Here is a 12,047-nt window from a genome sequence, read left to right as displayed (position 1 = left end):
TCTTTTCCCCTGAAATGTCACTTCTATCCACAACACACACACACACACACACACACACACACACGCACACACAAAGGCAATAATCATATCACGTCTGCATCAGTTAGGATCCCAATAGGAAAAATGCACCTCTTTTGCTGCAAAAGAAGATGTGCTAATGGCAGGACACTTACAGAGATGTGGGCTGGATGAGAAAGTGAATAAAAGATGATGAGGCATCCAAAGGCTAGCAAAGGGACCCAGAAAGAAAACAGAGATCTGGAACTGGAGAAGACTGGCTGCAGAAACTTCCACCAAAGCAGGAAGAAGGCAGGGAAGATCCACTACACTCTCACTCTTCTCCTTGCCCCCATCCCTACCTGTTCCTAACTCTTCCCATTGGTCACACCCAACCAGAAGCCAGTGTTGCAGGAGCACATAAGATTAAATACTTAGGGGTCCACCTCTGGAGCCCCAGAGCAGACAAAGGCAGGAAATGGACAGGTGGAGGTGGACAAATGAAGAAAAATTAGCATCACAATGCAAACTAGTTAAATAATACCAAACAAAGCCAAAACTGGCTTTCAGGCTGCATTTAGGTAAGCCCCCATGTTTTCTAGTATAATTTCATTCAAAATGCACTTTATAAATGTGACTCATAAGACTATCTTAATTAAGTTGCTTACCCTCATAATAGGCTCTGACAATAGGAGTTATTAAATTCCCTAATTAATGGGAGTAATAATTCAGAATGGCTAAATTATCCAGAACTGCATAGTTGTAGTCAGTTGACCAATGGAACTCAATGAAATCTATCACAGTAAAGCAGCAAAGGATCTGGCTTAACATTTAATTCTCACGCTACATTATTACGTCTGATTAGGCCTACTCTCTTGGGAGGAAGATCTATAATAAAGCCTAGTAAAGCACTGCATCCTTCCCAGATGTATGTTAAGGCTTCAGAGACCACTGCTAGTGCTACCCACTTAGAACGCTCTGTCAATCACAGCAGCATAGGGGAACAGACAGTTACTAAATATGTTTCTTTGACTCAAAGATTGAAAAGCCACAATCTTTTATAATGCAGCATAAAATGATTGATTGAAGACATTGTGACATTAAAAGTTTGGTGTCATTGTGAAAATGAATGACAAAACACATTCCCTTGTGCAGCATACACACGCGTACATGCACATCTATGCATAGGTAACAGAAGGTGCAATGGACACTGCGAAGGCCCCACCTCATTTCCTCAAACTTTCCCATCCCAGTGCACCCAGCATGATGCTCCACCACCAGCACGTGCCTCTCTTTTCCTGAGGGCTTTCCTTGGCCACCAGAGCCTATGCTGGAGAATTAAGGCCCTCTGGGACTGAGTAGCCCACACTCTTCCAGTGGTCTGCTGGTAAATGTTTAACAGCCAGTAACAAATCCTGATTTGTAGTGTTTGTCGATTTCAGGGATCTAAATACTCCTACCATGGCTGATCTCAAGCTACCAATCCAACATCACCCAACTCCCAAAATTCCTGAACATTTAACCATCAGCTCCTGGAGCCCAGATGAGCACACCACTGCATCCCTCAGGTGGGACAACCCTGAAGTATGAGTTTACCCTCTTTCTCGTGGTGTGTGGTGGGATTAAGCTCTGGTTTCCCATGGAGCCAACCTGCTTGCTGAAGCATTCCATTCCCCTATCGGTGTTCACTGGAACCACCTCCCACATAAACCACTTTGCCTCAGGCTCTGCCCCTCCTGCCCCTGGGGACGGGGTTCCTGAACTAAGAGAGAAAGTTATGTAATTTAGTGTTTATATCTTAAAGACATATAGGCTGGGTTTAGGTCTGGCCTGGCCACCTGCCGGCTGCGTGTGTTTGGTGTTGGGAAAGCAGTGAAGGCTTTCTGCACTTCCGTGTCCTCCCTCATCTGGAGACTGGGACAACAAAGCACTGACTCTTGGGGTTGTCATGAGGATTCGGCAAGATCATCCTTACCAATCTACTCCATCAAAACCTATATAAAGCAGGTATCCAGTGAATTATAGCCATTTATTATTGTAAAATAGTTGATCCAGGAAATTCACCGTCCTGACAAAGCCTAGACACTGACAACAGTTTCATCAACGTAGCCATCTTCTCGCTCATTTCCTTCTCAAACTAATTGATTTATGAAATCCCATTGTGCTTGATATTGCTCCTCCCATCTTCTCAAAAATAGAATCCCGTCAGCACGAGGACTGCATGCAATGATGCACCTGAGACGTGCACTAGACACGTGAATCAACCACACATCTAGGCATGAAGGCCTCAGAGTAGAGGCCACAGTACAAGCTGTCTGTTTCCAGGGGAGCCAACATTATGTGCCTGGAAACCTTCCACCAGCACAAGCAATAGGAAGAAAGTGAAACACATTCAAATGTACCTTCTCAGTCAGGCGTGGTGGCTCACACCTGTAATCCCAGCACTTTGGGAGGCCGAGGCAGGTGGATGACTTGAGGCCAGGAGTTCGAGACCAGCCTGGCCAACATGGTCAAACCCTGCCTCTACTAAAAATGCCAAAAATTAGCTGACTGTGGTGGCGCATGCCTGTAATCCCAGCTACTTGGGAGACTGAGGCATGAGAATTGCTTGAACCTGGGAGGTGGAGGTTGCAGTGAGCCAAGATCATGCTACTGCACTCCTGCCTGGGGGATAGAGCGAGACTCTGTATAAAAAAACAAAGAAACAAATATACTGTCTCAGGGCTGATAACACTCCACGCCACAAACCATCCCTACCCGTGAGGGACGAGAGAGCTGGGAACAGAGTCACTCACCCTGAGCACTGAACTGGGTCTCCTGTAGGACGTTGATGATGTCCTCTCTTGGAGGTAAGTTAGGAAATTTTTCTTCCAGGACAGAAAGAATTTCCTCCTGCTTCTCTGAGATCTTCTCTGATTCCATGGTCATCCACTTGAAAAGAATGCTACCTGAAAGGTATGAATAAAAATGCTCTTAAAGCTTTCCAGTCAAGCCAGAACAGGGGCCAGGAAAATCAGTGTTTCCTGGCCTCTCAATCTAAGCTTTCCATTCCTGTCTCTCACCTGGACCAGGGTTCTCCACATGTAACATTCAAGAGCCAATTTTTAGAAGACAGTTGAACCATCATCCAGCTTCATTACTCTCCAAGTGCTGTTCTCTACAACTTAACCGACCCTAGCATACTCTATGGTACAGAATTCACAGATAAAGGAAAAAAATGTGCAGCTTCCCCCAACTCCACACAAACACACAAAAAGATACACGTTGGTCTTAAGTGATTTCAAAAAGGAAGTTAGTGGTAAACTATTTAAAAGTCTAATCAGCCTTATTTCTTTTAAGGGACCACAGAGAATGCTGTTTCCACTCATTATATTATTAATTTTACATACAAACTTCTTCCTTTTCACACTAAATGAATGTATAACCCCACTGTCAATAGCTGAGGACTCTGACAAGGTGGTTAACCTGACGTCTATTTCTGATCTCCCAAGCATCACACACAGTTTTAAAGTCATTTACAATTATCTAATTATAAGGACTCACATGCTGGGTCTAAATCACAGGTTTAAATTACAAAGTAATTTTCCAGTATGAAGGACCTTGCACAAACTCCTGTGACTTCTGTGAATAATCTCATCTTGAAACGGAGGAGTTAGCACCCCATATGTACTCTTACTCTTCCCCGCATTCCAAGCCCAGATTAACACAGAATCGCCATGGGAGAGAGAAGTTTCGCTTAATGATGAATGATTAAACTCTCTAAAAATCCCCAAATCTCTTGACTAATCAAGGTACTACCATCTCTGTTTCAGTGTAGCCTTAACACCAGTCATCGGGGAGGGAAAATGGAAAATAAATAAAAGAGGAAAGAAGGTAAAAGGAGAAATAAAGTATCCAGTGAGGGAAAACTATGGTACCCAATCCAAACACAGGGCCTGAGACCTACAGAACCTAGAGATGAGGTCTATGTTCACCATCAAACATGCTGGAAAGTCCCAAGCAAGTCATCTGGCCTCTATTTCCAGTTTCCCATTTTTAAAACAGGAATAGTACTGCTTTCCCAGCTCATAGTGTTATACTAAGCATCAATGAATGTAAATATCATAAAGAAAAGTAAATATTGCTAAATATATTTAAAGCATGTCTTCCATTCATTCCCTCACAAACAATTACTGAGTGCCTTTTATGGGCCAGGCACTGTGCTCGATGCTAACAATTCAAGATTAGACTAAAGATAACCTTGCCTCTTGAAGCTCACAGGAGATTACAGGTTACAAATAAGTAAGCACAGACATTTTCAGTAGCAGAGAATAAGAAATATTATGGGTGAAATCCATAGTACTCTGAATCTAGGCCAGAATTTAGGGTTCAGAGGAGTCTTCCTAGAGGCAGTTAACCTGAGCTGAGTTTGAAGGATATCTAGGGACTCCAGGCAAAGGCAAGAGGGAGGTCATGATCCAGAAAGAGCCTGTGCAAAGGCACTGAGGTGGGAGGGAATTGGGCCAGTTCAAGGAATAGAAAGCAATTAATTACAGGTAGATAGCATGATTTTAGCAAGGGAAATGTTGAAAAATCAGGTTGGAGAGAGAGAAGAGGCCAGACAAACTTTAAGGCAGCTTGTAAGGCCCTTCAACGTAAGGACCATTTTTATATTTTATGTTTTAAGAGGGATGAGAAATCTTTAAAGAGTTTTAAGTAGGGAAAGTAACATGCTCACATTTATGTTTTATAAGAATCACTCTGGCTATCATGTAGAGAAAAATTTTGATAAGGAATATGGGGAGGATCAGTGAGGAGGCTGTTTTGGGTAAGAACGAAGGAAAGAACAGTCAGCACACAGAACTAAACAGATTCCATTTCAACAGTCATTTGAAGGTGGAGGGCAGCCAGCTGGATTTTGTGTATACCCTGTGGTCTGTCAATCTCTGACATTAAACTCACACTATAAAGATTATTTTTCCAGCTGGGTGCAGTCGCTCACGCCTGTAATCCCAGCACTTTGGGAGGCTTAGGTGGGTGGATCATCTGAGGTCAGGAGTTTAAGACCAGCCTGGCCAACATGGCGAAACCCCATCTCTACTAAAAATACAAAAAATTAGCTGGGCATGGTGGCGGGTGCCTGTAATCCCAGCTACTTGGGAGACTGAGGCATGAGAATTGCTTGAACCTGGGAGGTGGAGGTTGCAGTGAGCCAAGATCATGCTACTGCACTCCTGCCTGGGGGATAGAGCGAGACTCTGTATAAAAGAACAAAGAAACAAATATACTGTCTCAGGGCTGATAACACTCCACGCCACAAACCATCCCTACCCGTGAGGGACGAGAGAGCTGGGAACAGAGTCACTCACCCTGAGCACTGAACTGGGTCTCCTGTAGGACGTTGATGATGTCCTCTCTTGGAGGTAAGTTAGGAAATTTTTCTTCCAGGACAGAAAGAATTTCCTCCTGCTTCTCTGAGATCTTCTCTGATTCCATGGTCATCCACTTGAAAAGAATGCTACCTGAAAGGTATGAATAAAAATGCTCTTAAAGCTTTCCAGTCAAGCCAGAACAGGGGCCAGGAAAATCAGTGTTTCCTGGCCTCTCAATCTAAGCTTTCCATTCCTGTCTCTCACCTGGACCAGGGTTCTCCACATGTAACATTCAAGAGCCAATTTTTAGAAGACAGTTGAACCATCATCCAGCTTCATTACTCTCCAAGTGCTGTTCTCTACAACTTAACCGACCCTAGCATACTCTATGGTACAGAATTCACAGATAAAGGAAAAAAATGTGCAGCTTCCCCCAACTCCACACAAACACACAAAAAGATACACGTTGGTCTTAAGTGATTTCAAAAAGGAAGTTAGTGGTAAACTATTTAAAAGTCTAATCAGCCTTATTTCTTTTAAGGGACCACAGAGAATGCTGTTTCCACTCATTATATTATTAATTTTACATACAAACTTCTTCCTTTTCACACTAAATGAATGTATAACCCCACTGTCAATAGCTGAGGACTCTGACAAGGTGGTTAACCTGACGTCTATTTCTGATCTCCCAAGCATCACACACAGTTTTAAAGTCATTTACAATTATCTAATTATAAGGACTCACATGCTGGGTCTAAATCACAGGTTTAAATTACAAAGTAATTTTCCAGTATGAAGGACCTTGCACAAACTCCTGTGACTTCTGTGAATAATCTCATCTTGAAACGGAGGAGTTAGCACCCCATATGTACTCTTACTCTTCCCCGCATTCCAAGCCCAGATTAACACAGAATCGCCATGGGAGAGAGAAGTTTCGCTTAATGATGAATGATTAAACTCTCTAAAAATCCCCAAATCTCTTGACTAATCAAGGTACTACCATCTCTGTTTCAGTGTAGCCTTAACACCAGTCATCGGGGAGGGAAAATGGAAAATAAATAAAAGAGGAAAGAAGGTAAAAGGAGAAATAAAGTATCCAGTGAGGGAAAACTATGGTACCCAATCCAAACACAGGGCCTGAGACCTACAGAACCTAGAGATGAGGTCTATGTTCACCATCAAACATGCTGGAAAGTCCCAAGCAAGTCATCTGGCCTCTATTTCCAGTTTCCCATTTTTAAAACAGGAATAGTACTGCTTTCCCAGCTCATAGTGTTATACTAAGCATCAATGAATGTAAATATCATAAAGAAAAGTAAATATTGCTAAATATATTTAAAGCATGTCTTCCATTCATTCCCTCACAAACAATTACTGAGTGCCTTTTATGGGCCAGGCACTGTGCTCGATGCTAACAATTCAAGATTAGACTAAAGATAACCTTGCCTCTTGAAGCTCACAGGAGATTACAGGTTACAAATAAGTAAGCACAGACATTTTCAGTAGCAGAGAATAAGAAATATTATGGGTGAAATCCATAGTACTCTGAATCTAGGCCAGAATTTAGGGTTCAGAGGAGTCTTCCTAGAGGCAGTTAACCTGAGCTGAGTTTGAAGGATATCTAGGGACTCCAGGCAAAGGCAAGAGGGAGGTCATGATCCAGAAAGAGCCTGTGCAAAGGCACTGAGGTGGGAGGGAATTGGGCCAGTTCAAGGAATAGAAAGCAATTAATTACAGGTAGATAGCATGATTTTAGCAAGGGAAATGTTGAAAAATCAGGTTGGAGAGAGAGAAGAGGCCAGACAAACTTTAAGGCAGCTTGTAAGGCCCTTCAACGTAAGGACCATTTTTATATTTTATGTTTTAAGAGGGATGAGAAATCTTTAAAGAGTTTTAAGTAGGGAAAGTAACATGCTCACATTTATGTTTTATAAGAATCACTCTGGCTATCATGTAGAGAAAAATTTTGATAAGGAATATGGGGAGGATCAGTGAGGAGGCTGTTTTGGGTAAGAACGAAGGAAAGAACAGTCAGCACACAGAACTAAACAGATTCCATTTCAACAGTCATTTGAAGGTGGAGGGCAGCCAGCTGGATTTTGTGTATACCCTGTGGTCTGTCAATCTCTGACATTAAACTCACACTATAAAGATTATTTTTCCAGCTGGGTGCAGTCGCTCACGCCTGTAATCCCAGCACTTTGGGAGGCTTAGGTGGGTGGATCATCTGAGGTCAGGAGTTTAAGACCAGCCTGGCCAACATGGCGAAACCCCATCTCTACTAAAAATACAAAAAATTAGCTGGGCATGGTGGCGGGCGCCTGTAATCCCAGCTACTTGGGAGGCTGAGGCAGGAGAATTGCTTGAATCTGGGAGGAGGAGGTTGCAGTGAGCTGATATTGAGCCACTTCACTCCAGCCTGGGAGAGAGAATGAGACTCTGTCTCAGAAAATAAAAAAATAAATAAATAAATAAATAAATAAATAAATTCCCCTCTTTATTAAGGCAATGGTAAAAATGAATTTCAGAAAAGATCTTTATCTGCCTCTCACTGTGATAGACTGCTTGTACTAAGAACAAGGATAAAAGCTAGATCAAGTTTTTAAAAATCTGTGAAAGTATCACAGAGTTACCCAAGTAACTGTCTTGGAAACTCAGGTCCTGGAGAGAGGGTAAGTACAGAGAAGTGAGCCCAACATTTGGTGTTGCTTTTCCTCTTGGGGTATTTGCTAATTCATAAGTGATAAAATAAACCACTGGGCTGAAAAAGTTTGCAAATCTAACAGAAGTTTAACAGCCTATGGAGACAAAAATTAAAGTTTAGGGCCCTCTGCAGAAAAGGAGTCTTAGTTAAGTAACCCGGTTTTGAGACGGGACCCCTAGAGAGTTACATCCTAGGACAAGGGTTGGAAAACTACAGTCTGCAGATAAAATCTGGCTAATTGCCTATTTCTATAAATAAAGTTTTATTGGAACACAGCCACGTTCATTAATTCGCTTATTGTTTATAGATGCTTTTGTACTATATTGACAGAGTTGAGTAGTTTCAACAGAGACTGTAGGCCCATAAAGCCTAAAATATTTACTATCTGGACCTATACCAACCCCTGCCCAGGGAGAAGGGTGAAGCAAAAATTGGTCAGTCTTCCTGAGGACCGAAATCCTGATTTGAATTGGCTTAAGCAGAGAATAGTTTTTTTATCTGCCACTCTTCTAACTGTCTTTGGGGTACAAAAGTAAAACCTCTCAAGAGCAAAAGAATTTTGTCATCTCTAGTCTCATCATCTGTACATTTTTCATATACACTATTCAGCCATCCATAACAAATTGCCAATCATAAAGGAAATAGAAGAAATGACTGGAAACTCTAGAAGAATAAATTCATGAGGAAAAGAATAGAAACAGAATCAGAGGGGATTTTAAACATAGCTGAAGAATTACAATAGAGAGTTAGAATCTGTAAGTAAAATAATCAAATGAAAACGTAAAATTGTCAATTTAATAACTTAATTGAGAACTCAAATGTGTTTACAGCAGATTAGATGCATGGGGGAAAAGATTTAGTGAATTAGAAAATAGGTCAGAAGAAAATAACCATACTGAAGCACGGAGAGAAAAAGTGATGAAAAATACAGAGATGAGCTTAAGAGAGATGGAGAAATGCAGCAAAGTCTAACAGATAGGCAGTAGTTCCCCCTTGGAGAGGAGAGAATGAAGCTGAAGCAATATCTGAAAAGGCAATTGGTATACTCATTTTTCAAAATTAATGAAAGACATTACTCAAACATTAAAGAAAAGCTATGGGTTGGGCGCGGTGGCTCACACCTGTAATCCCAACACTTTGGAGGCCAAGGTGGGTGGATCATTTGACGTCCGGAGTTTGAGACCAGCCTGCCAACATGGTGAAACTCCGTCTCTACTAAAAACACAACAACTAGCCAGGCATGATGGTGGGTGCCTGCAATCTCAACTACTCTGGAGGCTGACAACAATGACTTGAACCTGGGAGGCAGAAGTTGCAGTGAGCTGAGATTGTGCCACTGCATTCCAGCCTGAGCGATACAGCAAGACTCAGTCTCAAAAAAAAAAAAAAAGGAAAACAGAAAAAGAAAAAGAAAAACTATGAGCCCAAATCAGGATAAAGACGAAGACAAACACCTCTAGGTGCCTGATAGTAAAACTGCTAAAAAAAAATTACAGAGAGGAAAAAAAAAATAAAAATTAAACCAATCAGAGAAAAAGGGCATTAAAAGTATGACTGACTTCTCAATTAAAATGATGAAAGTCTAAAGACAATGGAATTCTATCTTCAAAGGGCTAATATAAAATAATTGTCCATCTAGAAGCGGAAACAATTTTTTTTTTTTTTTTTTTTTTGAGACAGAGTCTTGCTCTGTCACCCAGGCTGCAGCACAGTGGCACAATCTCTGCCCACTGCAAGCTCCTCCTCCTGGGTTCACGCCATTCTCCTGTCTCAGCCTCCTGAGTAGCTGGGACTACAGGCTCCCACCACCACACCCGGCTAATTTTTTATATTTTTAGTAGAGATGGGGTTTCACCGTGTTAGCCAGTATGGTCTCGATCTCCTGACCTCGTGATCCGCCCGCCTCGGCCTCCCAAAGTGCTGGGATTAGAGGCGTGAGCCACCGGGCCTGGCCAACAAATTCTAAAAAAAAGGCAAAATAAAGGCATTTCAGAAAGAAATGAAAAAAGCTGAAAGCATGTGTCACAAGATCTACACCAAAAGAAACAGTAAAGGCAGAAGAAAATTATCCCATAAGGAGGCAAAGAAATGCAGGAAGAAAAGAAAAACATTGGATGATGTAAACATGTGGGAAAGAAAAAATTCAACATTCACTGTATAAAACAATTATAGTAATATTTTAAAGAGGTTAAAATTATAGTAATATTTTAAAGAGTTTAAAATTATAGTAATATTTTAAAGAGTTTAAAATTATAGTAATATTTTAAAGTTTAAAATATTATATATGGATGATTAAAATACATTTTAATAGTAACAAACCGAGGAGGGGCTAAGTAGAGGGAAGGTGTTTTAGGTTCTCAGATTGTCAGGGAAATGATAAAACTATCAATTTATATGATATTTTAACTGTATCTTGTAATTGCTACTGTAACCACTAAAAGAATATAAAAAACACTTATTTAGCATATAGCAGTAAAGAAATGAGAGGAAAAGAAGAAAATGTGTGACAAGTAGGAAACAAACAGCAAAATAATAAACTTAAACCCAGATGTCACAGCAATTACATTAAACACAGAGACAAAGCACTGCTATTAAAAGATAAATAGTATCAAACCGAATTTGAGAAACCAAAATGACAATATACTGTTTACCACAGCACACCTTAAATATAATCAATGGAAGGTTGAAAGTAAAAAGACAGAAAAATATAAACATGCGAACACCAATGACAAGAGAAAGTTGGTGTAATATGCTAATATCAAACAAAACGGATTACAAAACAAGAAGAATTACATGAGATTAAGACAAATATTTCTACATTAATAAAGGGTCAGTCCTCCAGAAGATACATCAATTCTAAATTTGTATGCACTAATAGCATAGCTTCTAAATATCTAAAGCAAAAACTGAAAAAACTAGATGAAAATGAGATATATACACAGTCACAGTAGAAAATTTTAACACATCTCTCGCAGCAACTCTAAGAACCAGCGGGAAGAAGTATGCAAAAATATAGAACATTTGACCACCATGAGTAACAAACTTGACCTAATTAACATATATTAAATTGTTATCAATAGTGGTGGACTATACTTTCTTTTCTAGTACAAATGAAACATTTACCAAAATTGACCATCTGTTGAAGCAGAGTTCAAATTCTAATAGATTTCAAAAGGTGGCCACGATAGAGTTATAGTCTGTGGCTACTTGAAAAATAGTCTAAAAACAATAACAAAATAAAAACAATGCACTTCTAAATAACTCACGGTAAAAGAAGAAATCACAATGTAAACCAGAATACATAATACTGTCAACTAACTGAGAATGAAAATATGATATTTTAAATCGTGAGATTCAACTCAAGTTGTGCTCTAACGAAATTTTATACCCTTAAAAGCATAAGTGTTAAAAGAAACACACATTAAATTCACCTAAAAAAGGTAGAGGAACAAATATAATAAACACAAGACAAAAACTTAAAGATGAAGGAAACAAACACATATGGAAGAAATCAATAAAACAAAACTTTGATTTCTGGAAAAATCTAATATAAGTAGTTTTGAAAACAGCTCAAGAAAAAAAGAGACAGGAGAGAAAGAAGATAATGTTTACCAATATTAACAATGAAATCGTGACATAACTACAGATTCTATTGACATTAAAAGATACTAACAACTTAATTTTAATAAGTTTTAAATTTTAGAAGACACGGACACCACTGGGAAAATTCAACTTGCCAAAACTGGCAGAAAAAGAAATAAAAAATCGGAATGGTTTTACATTTATTTAAAAATGAATCCATAGTTAAGTCCGTAATTCCAAATATTTAAGAAATGTTAATTTTACACAAATTATTCCAAAGAATAGAAAATGAGAGATTTCCCAAAAGTCTAAAGACAATGGAATTATATCTTCATTTTATGAATTTTATGAATCTAGCAAAACCTTAATACCAATACCTGATAGGACATTACAAGAAGGAACAGAGGCAAGTC

At 39.7% G+C, this 12,047-nt stretch overlaps 1 protein-coding gene across 1 annotated transcript in view; it reads right to left on the bottom strand.

Annotated features, from left to right (window-relative positions):
• The window catches only part of PRUNE2 (prune homolog 2 (Drosophila)), a 253,604-nt gene that overhangs the window by 216,818 nt on the left and 24,739 nt on the right, over window positions 1–12,047 (bottom strand). Inside the window, exon 2 of the mRNA XM_011984087.1 lies at window positions 5,346–5,498. Within this exon, the coding sequence (XP_011839477.1) occupies window positions 5,346–5,478 (133 nt within the window). The 5' untranslated portion in view covers window positions 5,479–5,498. The remainder of the gene's footprint in view (window positions 1–5,345; window positions 5,499–12,047) is intronic.

This window comes from Mandrillus leucophaeus, unplaced genomic scaffold, assembly GCF_000951045.1.
Source record: "Mandrillus leucophaeus isolate KB7577 unplaced genomic scaffold, Mleu.le_1.0 Scaffold260, whole genome shotgun sequence".
Taxonomy (NCBI): Eukaryota; Metazoa; Chordata; class Mammalia; order Primates; family Cercopithecidae; genus Mandrillus; species Mandrillus leucophaeus.
Note: the sequence above shows the minus strand (reverse complement) of the source record. Positions and strands in the feature narration are given on the sequence as shown.